The following is a 20,834-nucleotide window of genomic DNA, read 5'->3' on the forward strand; positions in this document are numbered from 1 at the left end:
AAGGGCATTCATTTTCAATGCTTTCAGGCAGGAAATAAAACATTTTAGTGTAAAAACAAGATGGAACTCCATGGAGGGAACATTTTATTTTTTAAAATATTTTAATGTATCTGAAAACATTTTAAAGTATCTGTGAGGAAAGGGCCCATCTCCTTCCTCTCCCCCTTACATTCACAGTACATGCAAATATAGACACCTATGCAATTAGGATTTGTTTCCTCCCCTTCAACCATGATTAAGTTCTTGCTTATCTTGGTTTTCAATAAGCACAGATTAACCATATTTGGACATCAAGGCTATTTAGAGTTTAATCAAAGTGAAAGCATTCACTCTTCCTCATGACATACAAGAGAAAGGAGGAAGGAGAGAGTATATGAATCCGCAAGAAGCCAGATTTGTGTCCATCACAAACAAACCTCTGCTTGTCTATGATGTTTTAATAGTACCTAATTCAGCTGGTAGCAAACTTCTCTTGGATTTGAAAGTGATGGTGGTTAGTTTCCCTTTGAAGATCTTCTGCCTTCTTGCTGTTTGCACACATAGCATTGTTCCCCATCATCCACTTCACATGTATTTAACGCTGACCTATATAACTGGAGGTTAGCTTTCACTGCTCTGATGTTGTTAGATACTGGAGATATCTAGGACATTTTCAGTCTCTTGAAAAGATTAATTTCCATATTAAATATGTTGGGCAAAAATCAGCATGGTTTCACAGTCACCTACTACTATTGTACATCATACTTCATCTCTCATCACTTTGTTACCCTATGCCTGGATAGGTACAGATTTATAGTCAACTGGTCAATAGGTGTGCAGCAGTTCATGATACTTCTGCTGTGGCAAGCACTCCTGCATCTCAACAAATGAAATATGGTTAGTATAACTCTAGTGCTGACATATGCTGGTGTAGGTACAGTGTTCATACAGATTTCTTTCAAATCTTATCATTCCTGTTTCCCCTTGCAGCCTGTGTTGCATCACACAGCGCAGACCCAGTTCACCAGCATCCCGATCCAGATCTCCTGATGGTGGAACAGTGCTGCTGCGGTGCTGCCCTGCCATTTCCAAGAGGCATGTGGCATGTGGAGGCAAAAAACAAAACAAAGGTTCCCCACTGCCAAAAAGCCCTTCATTGGGCTCTATGGACTTACTTTTTGGTGGTGTAAGTCCAAGCCCTGGGCACTGGCATTCTGACAGGCAAAGGCTGGGTGGAAGCTGACTAATGTCAGCTCCACCTCCCAGCCACACCTCTGGAACACCCCTGCTTTGCTGACAGAGCTGGCTGGGCACAGGAGTACTGAAGTGATGCTGTGGCTGCCTAGCCTGCCTGTCAGCAGATTTGCCCCTCAGCCATGCAGCCCCATGCCACTTCCATAGGCATACTGCACCCACCCACCCACCCACCCCCCAAATTGGGCTATTAGTCCTACAAATAAGTTCATAAAATTTAGTAGTTTCAAAAATGTCCATTAGTTTTCTTATCTATGAGATATCAACTGCCTGAAAGAAAAAAAAATTAAATACATTTATCCACTTTACTAAAGAATCCCTGTCTGGCCATTAAAATGTGAAGAGTGGCTATTTACAAGCATGATGGCAAAAATAAATAAAAAGAGTCTGAAAGCTGTTGAATGTTGACTTTAATGAATTAGATTTATACAAATAACTTTATACTATTCCATACGTCCCAATACGTGATTTAGGAAATAACCTACAGTATAAGTTAATAAAATAGCCATGAATGCAATAGTCATGAATGAACTGAAGTTCTATGCTTATGTCTCAGACGACTATATTATTATGGTATCAGTAACAGTTTGGCACACCCTGAAAGAAAAAGGGACAATTAATTGCACAGGATGACATTTGATAACTTCCCAACATGTCTGCATCTCATTTTAGCTCTGTTTTTTAGAAACCTTACAGTAGTGGAAACTGCGCACCAGCCTTGAACTAATTCTTATACTACAGAGATTCTAGGAGGATTATTATTAGTTTATCAGTTAATTTAAAATATTTGTATCCTACATTCTTTACTGATAATGTACACTAAGATGGAGTAAGAATAACTTTTGAGCACTTTCCCTCTTTTCTTAGGTCTCCTCTCCTTGTCTTCCTTTCTCCAGGCATGTTTACTCAGAAAGAAGCCAGCCCCCCACAGATTTAGACAAGTCTCCTTGCAAATGATCCCATCCCGTGATATCCCCAAGCATCTGTTTACTCAGGTGTAAATCCCAGTATGAGCAACAAAACTTACTGCTGAGTAAGGGAACATAAACTTGGGCTTGTACACTCTTGTCCCAGTGCCTCAGTTCCTTCCTTTAAAAGTCTGTTTTATCTGCCTCCTTTCCCTTTCAGACTCACTCTCTGTGCCTTCCCTCCCCTTTTCTCCTTCCTTCGGTTCCCAGGTTTCCACTCCTTTCTCACTATCAGATAAGACAAACTTGTGGGGTGAAGATCAATGGGGAATATAACCTCATCCCCCCACTTTGACCTCACCCTCTCGATAAAGCAAAGTCAAAGGCTTTGGGCTGTAAAGCTCATAATCAGTTGAAGGTATCTTCTCCCTCCCTTCCATTGCCACCATTTCTGGGTCCAAAACCCACTGGTGTATCTTACGAGCGGGGGGGGGGGGGAGGACATGGGCATCATTTGATTCAAGCACCATTCACCTGGGAGACATGGGGAAGCATTTCTCCACTTGCCCCTCCCCCCGCAAACTAGGAAGACAGCTGGAGAAGCACACCAATTTCTGTGTGCAGCCCCGGCTCCCTGCTGAAGATAGTTTGATGTGACTGAACATTTATCCCCCCTCCCCCTCACACACACTTTTTTCTTCTCAGTCCCCTTTTCCATGCTTCCATAATCTGGCATGTTTTGTAGTGTCCTAATTGCAAATTGATTGTGTTTGCTGCCTGTTGGGCTTTGGTTGCTGTCCCCCCACCCTATGCATGCCTTCAGCAGAGATGCTCCTAGGCCAGGCTATGCAAAGAAAGAGAAGCTAGCCTCCTTGCCTGGAGAGCCCTCATTTGCGGGACAGGCAGATGTGCTGCTCTCCCCCTTTTCCTTCCAGGCTTGTGCATCCTGGGTGGTCCTGGCGCAGTTTGTGGATGCCTGTCAGTACAGCAACTGCCTCCGAGTCCTGATCACCCTCCCTCCAGGCATTTCTCCTGGCAACTGTGGTCTGGCCTTTCTGTCTCTCTCCTGCCCAGTAGGCGCTGAACTGGGAAACATTGTGGCTTTTGACCATGCTGGCCTGAGAGGGCCTGACTTGGGAATAAGTCTGACTGGGTCTCTAAGGCTGCAGTGCAATGCATCCCCACCCTGTGCTTCTCATCCCCAGCCACTTTTCCTGCCCACCACTTCTCCCCACCATCACTTTTCCCTCCCCCACCCCCTCACAGCTTTTTCCACCCATCTGCCAACTCTCCCCCCCCCACTTCTCCTGGCATAATTGGGGGGGGGTTGCCCAATTTCAGTGGCACCTTGGGCACCATTTCCTGCTGGTACGCCACTGCCAAATCCTGCCCTAGGCATGTTTTTTGGGGGAAGCACACTTATACGGATGCCATTTTCTGCAGAAATGCCCTGCTAACCCAGTATCAAAAAGCATAACAGAAGTTATAATGTAAATGGATGCAACATCTGCTTCATTATGCTTATAGGAAGGAAAATGTGTATATGTGCAATCCGTTAAAAATAGAAGGCTACCATTACGATTTACCATTTCAGTCTGTCCAAATTTGTATTTTTTTTTCTTTGATGGGTAAAATTCAAAATACAGGACCTATCACAAAGTATTAAAGTTACTGTAGATTTTGACTATGTTTTTCTTTCTTCTTATCCCTCTTCACACTGCTGTGCTGGCATAAAAGACAGCTTTTTGGCAAGGAAAACTCTTATTCACTGGAACTAGAATCCTTAATGGTGGTGCTTGCTAAAGAAACAGGAACCAGGAAATGCCCCTTCTTCTTTAATCATAGTGATACTAAGTTAATGTTATAGAATAATTGGATTTGCCTGGCAGTCATCCATAACTTGGGTTTCATGGGAAAAAAGCCTTTGAAAAACAAGCTATGCGTGTCTAATCTGGACGGGATCTTGAAACACCACCCTTGTTAGAACTGTTACTCAAGATTACTTTAGCCATTTTTTTCTTCATGCAGTGTTCAGGGTAAAGACTGCGCATTATCTTGGCCACTAAATGCTCAGCAGAGTTTGAAAGATGAACTTTCAATCTAAGTAAAAAGAACATACAAGAGATAGTAAAGGGAAGAAGAAACTTGATAACCGTACTTTACAGCCTGTGTTACCTAATAATAACCTAGTACAATCTAGAAAAATATAACAGTTGATGAGCCAATGGTAGTCCTCTTTGCTAATAAAGCTAAAATCATTATATAGTATACCATGACATATTCTCAACTAAGGTATCCTGTTTTTTCTAAGGTAAACAAAAATATGTAATTTCCCAAGTGGTCCATGTTTAATCTATTTAAAATGAAATGACAATGAAAACTACCTACCTGATGTAAAGTACTACTTGCATTTATAGTAGTAAACATGCGAATACTAAAATACAGAGACTAAAGATCACTGTATAGTCAAAAATTCAGCAGAAAAATATGCAATGTGGGATAGGAATACTGCACAAGAATAAAACAGAATTACAATAATTTTCATATTTCAGTCTTCAGTATTTGATCAGCAACTATATAAGTCGCCATCTGTATATAAGTCGCCATCTGTAAATTGTAAATTTTAAACTGTTTAAATTCTATTAATTTAAAGTTGTTATAGATTGTTTTATATTTGTATTATTATGTTGATGTACACCGCCCTGAGCCCTTCGGGGGAGGGCGGTTTAAAAATGAAATAAATAAATAAATAAATAAATAACCTATTAATTGCAAAAATGTTGGATTTGTAATTAAATTAGCCTATTAGGAGTATCCAAATATCAAATTCGTTGGAAATCGGGCTTTAACTTTATACAGTTTGAGCAGGTGTTAGTATTTCCTGCCTTTCTATGCTTCAGAACAAGTGTATTTTAAGGTTCTCTGCCCATTGTGCTGATACTGACACTATAGGCTCAGGTGTACACACTGGCAGATGGGGGATTGTTTGAAATTATACAATAGGACTGAGCTTTCTGAACAGTTTTAACCCATTCTTTGTACTCATTCCAGTTAGTTGCTTGCTTTAACTTGAATTGTATGAATGCAGATTAGAATGTTTTGATAATTTGATGTAAAAGCATAATTAGAAATGATGATAAATATTTTCCCTTAGATGTCATTTAGGCTCAGTGTTACTCTGTACCAGTGTTGAAAGTTGTGGGTCCTTCATCTTAATAACATCATGAAACACAGGATCAGTCTACTTTTACACACACAAAGTGGATTGGCACAAAATTGTCTGATTTTGTATTCAAACGTGGCAAGTATTTTGTAATGTCAGAATGGCTGCACTAACATACATTTTCAGTTGCAGTTTGAAAGGATATCCTAGGCAGTCTTACATTAAGACACTACTGTCTCAGTCTTGTATTACTTCGGGCTGTTCTCTTGATCCATCCAAGATATCCTTGATTTACCATGCATACTGTGATTTATTGTCATACTGTGCAGTATGTGACCCAATGTGTATTCAGAAGGATTTTGTAAAAACTGCACTGCTGTGACACATTGACAGTTGTGTGAGCTTTGACTGCTCCAGCTGTCTGCCTCTTGACTGGAGTGAGATTATAAATGCAAACAGCCTTTTCTTCCTGAACAGGTAATCAGTATTGTCAGAATATTACCTCCTTTCACCTAACTGACAGCTGTTCAAGAATGTGTGGATTGAGGCCTGTATGGCTTGCTGTGTCCCATATGAATTTTGTGAATGTGTGTTATGCTTATGTTCCTACTTTTCATGTTCCAATGAATGATGATAAACAAATTTAAGTGACTGTCCATGTTCACTGTTTTTTGAAAGTCAGTCACTCATTCTGCATACACTCTATTAGTTACTAATCAGTGACCAAGTTTGATTCAAAGTTTTGATTATCACCAACAAAAGCTTTTAATGGCCTTGAACCCCACATACTTGGAGGGCCACCTCTCTTGTTGTGGTATGCTGTGGTAGCTTAGCTAAGCCTAGAAAAGCATTCTAATGGTGTCACCCTACAAATGGATAGGAACAGCAGCTTCCTGTTCGTGTAAGGTGGCTCTCAACTTGTAAAATGGCCTTCTTGTGGGAGTAAGGAAGGCTCCTGCACTTCTGTTGCTTACCCCAGACTGTATAAAACAGTAATGGTCAAGAGGGCATACAAGCTTATCTCTTCTTTTTAGCCACATAACAGTACTATGAAGTAGATTACGCTGAGACATGACTGGCCCAAGATCACCCAGTGAGCTTTTGGATGAGTGTGAATTGGAACTCTGTTCTAGTCTGATTCCAATCACTACACCATAGTGGCTTGGAAAGACATAAACCATTCTATTATGTAATGATTGTATATTATTTTAAATTTCCAGCGCTATTTAAATCAGATTAACATGTATTTCATTATTATTAAGAGCAAATTCCTGCTTCAGTTAACATGTGTAATTTGGCAGGGTCCACTGTATCTGTATCCTGAGACACACAGTAATTTCTCTAGTGCTGGTAGGTAGTTAGTATCAATAAGGAACCTGGCAAAAGCTCACACAAGTGCTCTGGGTAGAGCCCAGGGAAAATAAGGCAAAACAATTAGGGGAGGTTCTTACAGAGGGGTGGAGAAAGAGAAAAAAGATAGGTGCAGATGCAGACTGACTCAGGACATGTTCCAGCTGGAGGGTATTGAGAGAAACTAAAGATAAAGGGTTTTTAATCAACCTATTTCTCTCTCCTTTAGACACTGACAGTGGATTTCATGGGATTGAATTTCTGCCTGAAGATTTCAGAGTAGATCCCAATGAAACAACAATGAGGATGAATGAGAAATGCTCCTCTCTTCCTGCTGAGGAGAAGGGGATCCACATTATCAACATCAGAGCCATTGAAGATATTGGATATGTCCGCACAGAAAGCACGGTGAGTAGAGAAAATTGTTAGTTTTTCAGTTTCTCAAGCCTTTAAAATGCCCTTTTATTTGTGTTCTCAATTCCTTTGACCTTGTGGCATTAGTTGGCTACAAGATTCACACTGTTCATCAGACTGTTTCACACAGCAGATGTTAGAAATTTTTCTGTTTTCACTACATTGTTAGAGATTCCATAACTGGTTTGATCAAAGACAGCTTTCCACATATAGAAAGAGACCTATGCTAGCTTTTCATAACTATATGGGAAATGATCTAGAGATATTTTAAACATTTTGTAACTCAGAAAGAACTTTAGTTTGAAAAGTATTTTTTGCCTTCATTAAATATTTGTTCTGTAAACATAAATGCACAATGTGTTGTCATCTGATTTAGTGTTGCCGCTTTTTTAGTGGGGGGGAAGAGAATATGTACCTTCAGCATCATCAAAGGGTTTAGTTTTCTTTGACATAAGGATGTTGTGATGGAAAAATCTTCACCTGTTGATTTCTGCCTGATGTGCAGCCTCTGACCATAAAAAGCAAAAGCTCCTATTTAATTGGGTGACAAAGTTAAAAATGCAGGCAGGTAGAAAGTGCAAAAAAAGGAACTGTCTGTTGTTAGAAAATGTGCTAAAAACAAAACGTTCTTTCTGTGCTAGAGGAAATTTTAAATAGAAGTTATCTTCCAATTTAGAAGATATGTGAAGATAGTAATTTTTAAAAATGTCTTTTTTTCCAAAACTTAATGACATATGTGGTGTGGGTTTTAAATTTGAGAGGGAAAATCCAATCAAAGTCTACTACTATGTTTCTTAACATGAATTTAGTGAAATTATCTTTTTTCAGGTTTATTGAAATATTTTGGTCTATGGGCAAAGCTTTTTTTAAAAAATGAATTGCTTATAAACCTTAACTCACCAAATTGTCTTTGTGGATCTGGCACTGAAATGAATTAATAAGCATGGAATAGGCATGGAAAAATACTTCATGTTGCAGTTTGGGTTTTTTTTTTTACTTAATACTTTCATGTATCACTTCCTGTAATGAAAACTGTGAAGTGGAAGGAATTTATTTGTGTATGTACTTGTGAACCAGGGATTGCCCAGGAAACAGAGAGTGACTCAGTATGCCTGTGCCTTGTGAGAAGGCATAAGTAAATGGTTCCTAAGAATAAACCAAAGTTTTTAAAGAGTCCAGAATTTCTGTACATTTTTGCTATACATCTATTTTTTTGGAAAAAGCTATTGACTTTATGAAGGACTTGTGGGACTACTCCAGTGAATGAACATTATCGTAGGTAACTGCCTTTTAATGGCAGGAAATGGCAAATCAAGGAATAAAGCAATAACAGAGAAATTTCATTCACTGTTGCATGAAATCAGAGGCAAATTGTTGGGACCCCTTGACATTGTTTTCAAAATGAGACATTTCAGTTGCCCTGAAAAAAATCAATAAAAGCATTTATGAAAGGGCACCATTTAAAAATGAATCTATGGCCCTTTCTGCACAAATCCCGTAAGCATTTCTAAAACTTTTCAGTCCCCACACTCACCCCCTTGAAATGATTCCTGGCTGCCATTATGTGATTTTTTTTCTTCTTTTGTTGAATCGCTGTTTCAGTGCTTCACAGCCTCATGCTGCATTTTGCTGGAGGTGGGGGCCATCTTGCCTGGGTTATTCTCCACTTATCTTCAGGGAGGCAGCAACAAAACTTTTTCACTCCCTGTATTGGGCTCCTCCTCTCTTCTAGGTCCAGTATTGTTCCTGCCTCATCAGGGAGAACAGGTTTTTTAGATTGGGCTCTGTTTACTCCTCCAATCCTTTTTTCTGTGTGTGTATGTTTAACTGTTAATCCCTACCCCTGTGTGTGTCTTGTGAGTTTGTTTTTGTTGGTGACTTAATAGAGCAGCAGAGATTCCATGCGGTTGCGAGTACCGCAGCTTAGAGGCTTCCCGCCTTTTTTTGTCTCTCTTCAATCCACTTAGTCAAGATGGCGGACCAATCATTCTCACCTCCTCGGTCCACTTTTCATAAGGGCATGGCTGAATTGACACAATTGACCCGGAATCCTAATCAAGAACTTCCAGTAGGAGCTTGGAAGCTCTCTCAGTCAGGGAAGCTCCAGACAGCGCACAGCTCTCGGCCACGGCCAGAGCAAGCGGCAAGGTGCCAGGGAGTGCACCTAAGAAGTGGTGACTAGAGGACGCTTACCAAGCAACCCTGCAAGAGTGCTCACACTCTCTAAGGGAGTCCCCTGCAACTTTAGACAATTCAGCCGATATGGAGATAAGCGTCTTGGAGAGTGAGACCGAAGCATTGGGTGTGGAGCCGCCCAGCAAGCAAGACCCCCCTGTGGCTAGGGGAACTAGTTTGGAGGGCAGAGAGCCAGAGGGTACTGAGGGGGGACCAGAAAATCTCCACCAGAATTGGCAGGATTGGTCTCCTCTAGTTTTTGCCAAATTCCTCAAACAGATAGTGAGGGATGAAATTAGAGCTCTGCATGAGCAGCAGGATCACCCCCAACCTGCCTCCCAGAACCCTCTCCTTCCCCATACTAACACCAATACACTCCCAACCAACACCATAGAGAGTAGAATCCAGGACTCCTTATACTTTCTTGGGGATGAGGACACGGAGCTCGAGGAAGGGGTAGAACATTTTTCTAATATTGAAGGACCTGCCTCAGATGGTTCTGAACAATTTTCCAGGTTTTTCAAGTCAGAAGATTTATCCTTTTTGATTACCAAGACCATTGCAGCCTTGGAATTACACGAGGAGTAAGGGGCAGAGGATCCTCTTGAAGGTTCCTCTACAGCCATACCCGTTAGGGGATGCCCAAAGGGCAGTAGGACCTTTTTCCTACATAGAGAGGATCATCCCCAATACTTCCCAATGCCTGAGTTCTTCGAACGTAAGATTAGAAAGCAGTGGAGCCAACCAGGTATTAATAAGACTCTGCCAACTTATATTAAAAAACTGTACATCGTCCCAGAATATGTTAATAAAATGCTGCAGGCCCCCTTGGTAGATGTCCCTTTGGCAGCCTTTCAATTGGGGGAATTAGTATCCAAAGATGGAGATGGACCCCCTAGACAAACGGTCCAATGCAGCATTAAGAAGAACTCATGAATGGCTTTCCACAATGATGAAAACCCTCGTACCATCCACTACAGTATCCAGAGCAAGTATTGTTTGGATCAAACAACTTCTGGACATGGTTCCACCAGAGGAACAGGGTACCCAAGAGGGCCGCCCTAGAGAGAGTTCTCTTAGGGGTTTCATTCTTGGCTAATGCCACCTTTGATTCTTTATTACTGGTATCCAGAGCCATGGTGGCTTAGACCATGGTCTGCCATCACACATTCTAAGGTGGTAGTGTCAGGCTATTCCTTTCGGGGCAATATGCTCTTTAAGTCCAACTTGGACCAGCTATTTGTTGAATCAAAAGACAAAAAGAAATCAATGCCAAGGTTTTTTAGGTCCGACTATACCACCCCTTTCCCTAGAACCACTTTCAGGTCTCAGAACACTCTTCCCAAGGCACCCAGAGAAGGTTCAAGAACCCCTTGGTGCACCCAGGGTTCCTTTTGGGGAAGGGGTAATTTTTGCAGCCAAGGAAAATTTGACAGATTCAACAAATCTGACAAAAACCCTAGAGCATGACTCAAGAACAGCTCTAGGGGTGTCAACTGTCACTGTACCACGACTTCTGGAAAAACTCAAATGTTGACCTTTGGACACAAGAGGTGGTCTCCACCGGATATACAATAGAGTTTACAACCAAACCAAAACCAAGATTCTTTCCATCCCCTCTCAATCCGACAACCATAAAAGGGAAACACAGTCTCATGGAAATTCAGCATCTGATTCAGATCCAGGCAATAGAACCGGTACCGGAATCAGAGAAATTCTTGGACACATTTTCACATTTTTTACAGTGCCCAAGAGAAACGGGGATTGGCATGCCATACTGAATCTTCAGTTCGTCAACCACCATGTCCACCTCAGATGCTACCATATGAAATCCCTATATTCCATCACAGAGGTCATTGAGGCCAGGGGATTTTCTAACCTGCATTTTCAGTTCAGGGCGCTTCCTTTTGGGCTGGCCACGGCATACTGTTAGCCCCCATCACCCTACTTCATTGAAGGGACATTCATATACACCCATATCTGAACAACATATTGGTGAGGTCCAGATCGGCGGAGCAAGACAGTATAGATGTCCAGACAGTCATGGAAACCCTCCAACAACACAGGTTCCCAGTCAACAGGGACAAAAGCTCGCTGACACCTCTACAGAGGATGAAGCATTTGGGAGCAGTCTTCTCTTCCATGGACAATTCCTTGTTCCTCCCCGGGAACAAAATCTTGAACATACAATGGAAGACTGCAGAGATAATCAATTCCCATCGCGCTCCTCTGCTGAGCCTCGCCAGCCTCCTGGGCAAGTTTATAGCTACCATGGACATGCTTCAGTGGGCTGGCTACACGCCAAGCACCTCCAACGCTTCCTGTGGCCCTACCAACACGAGATAATGCACAAAAAGGATTGTTTGATCACAGTTCCTTCGGCTGTTTCCACACAGCCAGATCACAGTTCCTTCGCATGAACGGCCCCATGGGCTGCATAGCTGGCAGACCAGGTTCTGCCCAGCCACACAGCCCCCCCCCCCCAATGGCTTCTTCCCTTGTCCTGGCTTCCGTCACTCTGAGGACGCCAGGGGACACGCCCCATGGCCAGAGTGACAGCTGCAGTGATGGAAGCTAGGAGGCATGTCCCCTGGCCTCCTCAGAGCAACAAAAGCCAGGACAAGGTACGAAGCTGTTTGGGAGTGGCACAGTGAATACAGCGGCTTCCACCCGCTGCCATTCGCTTGGCAATGGGTAGAAGCCAGCATATTCAAAAACCTTGCCCCCTGAGCGAGGTTTGAAAGCGGCGTCTTCACGCCGCTTGGGGGGGGGGTGAGAACATTGCTGCTCAGGTCAACTTGAACCAGGGCAAGCTATATTTGATACAGGAAAAGATACAGATCTTCATGGTTGCTAGTTTAGTGGGCTGGAAGGCTACCCTAGATCAACTGTTCATCCAAGGAAAATGGTCAACTCAAGAAACATCTCTGCTGATCAATATATTGGAGATACGAGTGATTCTTCTTGCTCTCCAGCACTTTGAAGAGAACATTTAGTGGCGACATGTCTTGGTCCGTACCGATAACACCACGGCCAAGGCATACTTAAACCATCAAGGAGGATCCAGATCCTCACAACTGGATCGAGAGGCCACACAAGTTCTCATCTGGGCGGAGGCTCATCTATTATTGCTCCAAGCTGATCACATACAAGGCAAAGTGAACATCCAGGCAGATGGGTTAAGCAGAACAGTGATTCTAGAAGCAGAATGGACACTGAACCGTCAAGCATTCCAACTCCTGACAAGAACTTCCAGAAACCTATTCACCTCAGCTGAAAATGCACAACTTTGCAACTTCATGACGAGATATCATCACCCAAGAGCCATGGCGACCAACGCCCTATCGACAACCTGGCCGCACGCCCTGCTGTATGCCTTCCCTCCATTTCTTTTAATTCCACGCCTGTTGAGGAGAATAATATCAGAAAAAGCGAAGGTCATACTTGTAGCCCCCTTTTGGCCCAGGAGACCTTGGTTCTCTGGAATACAGGAGCTGTCGTCAGCACATTATCTGACCCCTCTGGTAACTCCAGATCTTCTCAGTCAAGGCCCCGTAGTCCATCCAGACCTGGGTTGGTTTCACTTGACAGGTTGATTGTTGAACGGGGGAAATTAACGGCCCTGGGGTATTCCAGCAAGGTCACCGATACACTACTTGCGTCCAGAAGACCAGCTACAAAGAGAATATATAATTCCACATGGAAAGTCTTTGTACACTGGTGTAGAATAAAGAAGGTACAGCCGGAGTCTCCGTCATTACCAGAGGTGTTAAAATTCCTCCAAGATGGCTTGGACCCTACGGAGACAAGTCTCAGCCTTAACTACAGTTTGGCCCTTGTTTCAGAGCCTCCTGGCGTCCAAATGTCCGGACATTTGTTGCTTCCTCAATGGAGTAAACCAATTGCAACCCCCAACGGTGCATAGATTTCCCTCTTGGAAGTTACACTCTGTACTGCACTCACACGATCTCCATTCAAACCAGTACAAATGATCCATCTCAAATGGCTTCGAATGAAGGTACTCTTTTTAGTAGCTATAACATCAACCCGCAGAGTATCTGAGCTACGAGCATTGTCAGTCAACACAAATTTCTGTGTGTTCCTACCAGATTTTGCACATGGATCTGACTTTCTTGCCTAAGGTGGCCTCACATTTTCATCCTATGCAGGAAATCGTTATTCCAAATTTTTGTCCAAAACCCAGCCACCCAAAAGAACATTTAGGGCATAATTTGAATGTGAGACAGGCGCTTAAAGCCTTTATCATCCAGACAGAAGATATTAGACAGACGGAGAGCATGTTTATTAATATTGCTTCTCCGAACCTGGGACATAGACTGTCCACAGCAGCTTTAAGTTCAGCCCTAAAAGCTTGCATCGTTGAGGCCCATATAGCAGCAAAATCGTCAGTCCCAACAGGTATAACTGCATATTCAGTCTGCAGTGCTGCTACGAACGTGGCATTCCACAAACACGTTTCCATTGAGGAAATTTGCAGAGTGGCCATATGGTCCTCACCATCATCATTTGTAAAACATCACAGGCTACATTCCTGGGTGGTGACACAGAAGGCCTTCAGCCAGATGGTCTTGGAACATGTCTTGGGAGACTGATGATGACCTACCCACTTTTGGGGACACTGCTTGGGGAAGTCCCAGGCAAGATGGCCCCACCTGCAGGAGAACGGTCCATTGGATACTTACCGTGAAGGGCCTTTCTCCTGGTAGGTAGGGGGCCATCTTGACCCTCCCATGGTCATATCAGAATACCGGACGTGTTTCAAGGGGACAGTTCTCATAATTTAAGCACAAATTGCTGTAGCTTTGTTGTTTGGTGTTCCTATCATGTGTTTTTATGTGCTCCTGCTACATGACACGTGTAGTTGTTATTGTCACTAGGCTACTGCTTAGTTAGTCAAATACTGGATCTAGAAGAGAGGAGGAGCCCAAGACAGGAAATGAAAAAGTTTTGTTCCTGTCTCCCTAGAGATAGGTGGAGAATAACCCAGGCAAGATGGCCTCCTACCTACCAGGAGAAAGTCCCTTCACGGCAAGTATCCAATGGTCCGTTCTATACTCCTTGTATACTTGCCAATAAAACATTTGGGGGCAAAAACAATGCAAAACGCCATGGAGGAAATGTTTTTTTTCTGCCTCAAAATGTTTTAAAAGGTTTGTGCAGAGAGGGCCTATGAGTGGAGTGAAATCCATAGGCGTAGCTGCCTCAGGGACATCCTGGGACAAATGCTCCGGGCACCTCATGGGAGTCACGTGGGGGCGGAAAAATCGTCCCCACACTTCCGGGAAGGAGGAGGGGCATAGCTGGGCCTTGGTGCGACGTGCACATGCTGCCTGGGCCAAGGCCGGGCCCAGGCAGCATGCTCACAAGTGCCGAGGCCCAGTTACACCCCTCCTCCTTCCCAGAAGTGGCTGGACCTCAGCCCCCCACAGTGCCCCCCCACAACACCCCACTTATTGAGTTCAGCCAGCTGCTTTTTGCAGCCTGGTGGGAACTACACTTCCCAGGAGACCTTGTGTGCGAGTTGTGTGCAAGCTCACAAGGTCTCCTGGGAAGTGTAGTTCCCACCAGGCTGCTTTTCCCTCCAGGCTGCAAAAAGCAGCCGGCTGAACTCAGGTAAGTAGGGGGCAGGGTGCCGCTGGAAAGTGGGGCCCAGGCACCATTTCCCCCCGCCCCCAAATGCCACTGGTGAAATCAGTCACATATTTTGTGTGTTTATGAGCTATGAAGATGTTGAATACATGAAACTGAGACTGTGATGATTATTGCCATTGATGTTGTCTACTCCGATGAGTAATGTCTCTCTAGGGTTATTAGCAAAGCATGGGTGATACCAGTGAGCTGTGGAGGGACTATCTTTTTTTAGGCAATGGTTGCCGCAGGCTGCCTAGGACAGTGGTGGCGAACCTTTGGCACTCCAGATGTTATAGACTACAATTCCCATCAGCCCCTGCCAGCATGGCCAATTGGCCATGCTGGCAGGGGCTGATGGGAATTGTAGTCCATAACATCTGGAGTGCCAAAGGTTCGCCACCACGGGCCTAGGAGAATCATACTATACATTTGCCTGTTACCCTCATACTAGTGATATGAGGTGAGGGTAAGGAGAAGCACACTATTATGACTTCAAAACATCTGATTTTATGAAAAGAAGCTAAGAGAGGAGGTGAGGGCAAACCTTTGTCTCTCATCTTATATTTTAGTCTCATGCTTCTATAGTAGCTTGGCGGTGTCCATATAACTAAACTAATTACATCTCTCCAAATTATGAAAGTCCCTTTAACCAAGGTTGTGCCTTATAATTTATTGAAAGCTCTTGAAGGAAACACTTCACAGATCATGAGGTTGTGACTTCTTGGAGAAATGGCAGAAAAAGAAGCATTAGATGAGTTTTTCTCCCCTCAAAAGGAAGCATCTGTTTTTATACTATGGTCAGATTTATATAAAAGTACTCTCTGGAGAGAGACCACACATGAAACTTGGAAGGCTTGCTGACTTTTTTTTATTACTGCCTAACAATTAATATTACTGTGTTCTTTGTTTAATTAAGAAAAAGTGGGTCTATGCTGAAAGATCCTGATCTGGAACATCAGTAATATTTGAGCTACCCAGATTAGGCTTTTTGTATTTTTGTTTCTTGGCAGTACTGTAAAATGCCAGGTAATCCAATCCGCTCCACCAGAGAACTCCATTTGAGATACAGTTAGTACGTTCAGCTTGCACACCCATAACAGTGAAACACAAAGTGTTTACACCCTTGCAACCTGTTCACTTCAGTGGAATTAGGATCTACTTACAGTGCAATCCAAGGAATATTTTCCTGGAAGTAAGCCCTGTTGAATAGACCACATTAGGATTCTAAATAGACCTTCTTAGAACTACTACTCTCTTCTTGCCTTACAGTGCAATCTTAAGCAGAGTTATTTCCTTCTAAGTGGTCTTCGAAAGGTGTAACTTTGCAGAAGACTGCTCTATTTGTGATGTGCTGGGTATGTTCATCTCAAAAGAAAGATGTGTGACTTGTTTTTGATGGTTGTTTAATGGTTGTTTGAATAGCTTAAACAGAACCCACAGATATTACAGGCTGTTGAGAAAGCATCCTAACTGCATTCACACAGATATTTACTCCTAGATTTGCCTCTGGATATTCCACTTCTATTGCACGATTTACACTTGATCATCACTGGTACAATGCTTTGCTACTGTAAAATAGGGCAGATGGTTATGGATTAGAACACAACTGCTTCTATACTACTTGGAAGATATTAGGTGCCACTTAGTGATGCCAAAGCTACTGTGAAATAGTGCAAATAGTTATGGATTAGAACATAACTGCTTCTATATTACTTGGAAGATGTTAGGTGCCACAGCCCCTTCCACACATGCAGAATAATGCACTTTCAATCCACATTCACAATTGTTTGCAAGTGGATTTTGCTATTCCGCACAGTAAAATCCAGCTGCAAAGTGCATTGAAAGTGGATTGAAAGTGCATTATTCTGCGTTTGCGGAAGGGCCCCAGTGATGCCACAAATCTAAGGGAGAAATCTATGCTATACTCCATTTTCTCTTTCAGACTAGTTGCTTATGTACATATGCACATGTGACACAAAATAGCTTGATTTTAACAAAATATTATACAGTGCTCACTGGCAGCAGCCTGAAGTGGGGGAATAGAAAAGGTTATTGTCAAGCAACAGGGATGCAGGAATTCCCCTCCTCTGCAATTCTGAGTGAAGAAATGAGCACTGCATGAGAGAGGAGATAATTTTCCCCAGTATATCTGCCTGTGTGTTTATCTGCCTGAATAGTTAAAGTAAATAGTTTGAAAGAAAAATGTCACACCTGTCTAACATCACTTATTTGCCATCTGTCTGAATGTGAAAGAAAAGTATACATTTCAGCTTAAAGAGTGGGGCGGGCATTTGGCTCAGAATGATGTGCACCTGAACTTGTGAATTAATCCCCTAGGATCCTTTAAATTATGAAGAGATGTTACGCAGAGAATGTCCCTCAAGCTGAGTTACTCCCCTGAACTAAAATATCCTTTAACTGCCTCTTAAGGGTTTAAAGAACCGCAGCTAAAATGGGTGAACATCTAAATATGCATCTAAATGCAGCTTTGAACCAACATGTTTATCACATTATAACTGAAAGGGGTGCCCAGTATCTGCTTTCTTGTTGTTTGGACACAGCTCTGATGATGGGGAGGGGGAGGCTAGTACACTGCATTTCTTTGTAAATGGTGATCAAGAAGAGTTGGTTTTTATAATCCATTTTTTTGCCTAACTCAAAGTGGCTTACAGTTGCTTTTCTTCCTCTCCCCACAACAAGCACCTCACGTGAGGTAGGTGGGGCTTTGAGAGTTCCAAGAGAACTGTGACTGGCTCAAGGTCACTCAGCAGTGGGGAATCAAAACTGATTCTCCAGATTAGAGTCCACTACTATTGACCACTACACTGACTCTCAGATGCTCTTTCACTGTACAGCATTGTTTGGAGCCAGATAGGCATCTCAGGAGGGTGGATTTGATTTAAATCAAATCAATTTAAATCATGATTTAAATCACTAAACTTAAGTTAAATTATGGTTTTCTATATAAAGACTCATTTTTGCTTATATAATCTTAATATTTACTACCCCATTCCTGCCTTTCGTGACTTAGACATAGGTACAGCAACTTCACTAAAATATTCCCAAACTGGGACTTTTAATGAACCTCTGCCGTTTTAATATTTTTTTCTCCAGAGAGAGAATAATTTGATAAACCTCAGTATACAGACAATGATGCCAAGACGTGTGGAGTATTCTGCTTGAAAGGTTTTACTTTCATTTTTACTTCTTGCCGCTCCATCCTGATACTTAGGTCCTTCTGCAGATCTGTTTCATTCCAAACAATCATCTATTCATTTCACTTTTAGAAACTTAGTACTTTTTGAAACTTAGTACTTAAGAGGAAAGGGGTATATAGATTTTCAAAGAAACAGTGGAATTAAGGTCTATTTCTTTCAACTCTGTATGTTGTGGCATAGTGGCTAAGAGCAGTGGCTAAGAGCAGGTGCACTCTGATCTGGAGGAACCGGGTTTGATTCCCAACTCTGCCGCTTGAGTTGTAGAGGCTTATCTGAGGAATTCAGATTAGCCTGTACACTCCCACACATGCCAGCTGGGTGACCTTGGGCTAGTCACAGCTTCTCGGAGCTCTCTCAGCCCCACCCACCTCACAGGGTGTTTGTTGTGAGGGGGAAAGGGCGAGGAGATTGTAAGCCCCTTTGAGTCTCCTACAGGAGAGAAAGGGGGGATATAAATCGAAACTCTTCTTCTTATTTTCCAACATTTTTGCTGTTAAGAGGTATGTTATCTCTGCACGCACAAATTCACAGTTTTGAGAACTGCAAAACCAACCATCTGTGGTAATATCTTTTAGATGGGAAAACTGCCCAAAATAATCTTACAGAAACCTCTGAAAGAGCTTGACATTGTGAATGGATTAATGGAATTCATTTATCAAAAAATGTAAACATTGCATGAATATACAGTCTCGTGCTACATAATTAAAATCTAATCCTTATTTCATGATGAATGAGTTTTGGACTATAATGAATCTTAAATAGAAAACTATTTAAACTATCTTTAGATAGGTTTTTTTCCTCAAAAAGTATTTTGTTTTAAAAATCCAATCTAAATTATTAAAATCTTATGTTTAAATTATTTTTAAAAGTAATTGATTTGTATCCTGATTTTATCCTGATTTTTATCCCAGTATGCTTTTGTTGAAAGGAATGCAATAGGAATAGACTGCATCTATTTTATAACCAACACAAACTGGATTTGGGGAACCTGTGTTGCAGAATTTCTGCTTGTACTATGGCCTTTTCTTCAGTTGCTTACATCAAATCTTGTAACTAAATGCTACATTTTTCCTCCATTTGATCCTGGAAACATTTTCCCTTCATTTTCCCTTCTTTGTTTTCCTGGGCACTTTTACCATGAAGTTTTTTTATCTGTTTCCAAGGCAATTTCCCTTGAGCATGCTATTATGTTGAAACAATCTCCACCCCACCGAACACCTGGCCCTTATCCACACCTGCTTGTTGTCAATTTTCAAATGGATTTTTCAAACACATTTTCTCTTTATCATATTGAACTAGAGATGTTCAGGTTCAGGCACAGATACAAAGAAGCAGGGCTGATTGGATCAGCTTTGTCAATTATGGTGCTAATGATATGAGGTTAACAAAGATTCACTGATGTACACTTAGGAGAAAGTGAAATTGACAAGAACCTGCTGCAGTAACAATTGTGTGTTACTAAAGTTCTAATTTGGCTGAAAAATGTGTGTGGGGGGGTACGTGTTATTTGTGTGAGTAGTTCTCAGTGGTATAATTGGATCCTGAGACATTTTTTTTTAATTGCCACTTCAGTGTAACAATGTAGTAATGCTAGAGCACCTGCACAAAAGAAAAAAGGGGGAGCATTGTTCTTTTGCATCACAGATGACATTCCACCACTATTAGGAATAATACATTTTCAACAGTAGTGTGTGGAGGAAATGCAACTGAAGGAACAAAAGGCGAAACAACAGGATGTGGAGGTATGCAGATGATTCCACAGAAAATGTTTTGAAGACACAGCATTTGACCACTGGGAAAATCTGTGGTAAGCTGTGCTGAGGGAAAAGACTGGGAGTTTGAAGATACCAGATGTTTGGTAAAATAATGCCTGTTATTTGGAACAGAACATCCCCTGAACCTAGTATCAGGCAGAAATACCCAGGCAAAATGTGCCTCAATAAAACCTAATTTGTAAGTGAGAATAGTATGTAAGACTGGACAACATGCTGGTTTTCTGTTTACATGACACCAAAGTTAAGACATGGCTTAATTTAGAATTTCTGTGTTTTGGGAAGACATGGGTTTGTTGGTAATGGTTTTACTGTGTTCCTAAATGGAAAGTGAGACGGTTAATTTACTTGTCTTCCAGAATGCCATAATTCTCATGTCAATTTCTACAGAGCTGCAAGCTAGCACACAGTTTAAACCAACTATTGGTTTGGTTTGCTTCACTTAAACCACAATTAAGATTGAAAAGGAAATGAGATTCTAGGTTTGGTGGAAACAGTATTCCCACTCTAAATGGCTCAGGAGATAGTTCATAGAACTAAGAATGGATTATTTTTATTTTTGGCCAGAGTCTGCCACCACAAGCATTTAGACTTTGACATATTTCAAATGTCTGAAGTAAGCACTTACAGTTTTTGCATTAAAATTCTGTTTTTAATTTGGCCTCTCATTCATCAATACTGCGTCCAAATAATACAAAAGTAAGCTATTATATTCATGTTTTAGCTGTGATATGATAAATATGTTGGTGAGATGCTGACTCCATTACCATTAAATATATTTCCAAAATCGGTAATACATAAGCATATTAAATGCTTCAGTTAAATTTTTGCAGTGATTATATATAGACAGTATTGATTATGGCAATCTCCTATTTGAATTCTTTCTCCTATTTGAATTCTTTATCATCTCCCTTCTGATAGCAGGAAGCATATAATTTTCATATGTTTT

General features: G+C 41.8%; 1 protein-coding gene across 8 annotated transcripts in view; it reads left to right on the top strand.

Annotated features, from left to right (window-relative positions):
* Nucleotides 1-20,834, top strand: part of ANO1 (anoctamin 1) — a 197,976-nt gene that overhangs the window by 71,658 nt on the left and 105,484 nt on the right. For all 8 annotated transcript variants that reach the window (XM_048486382.1, XM_048486381.1, XM_048486384.1 and 5 more), the window contains exon 2: nt 6,884-7,062. In XM_048486382.1, coding sequence (XP_048342339.1) covers nt 6,884-7,062 — 179 coding nt within the window. The remainder of the gene's footprint in view (nt 1-6,883; nt 7,063-20,834) is intronic.

This window comes from Sphaerodactylus townsendi, linkage group LG02 (assembly GCF_021028975.2).
Source record: "Sphaerodactylus townsendi isolate TG3544 linkage group LG02, MPM_Stown_v2.3, whole genome shotgun sequence".
NCBI lineage: Eukaryota > Metazoa > Chordata > Lepidosauria > Squamata > Sphaerodactylidae > Sphaerodactylus > Sphaerodactylus townsendi.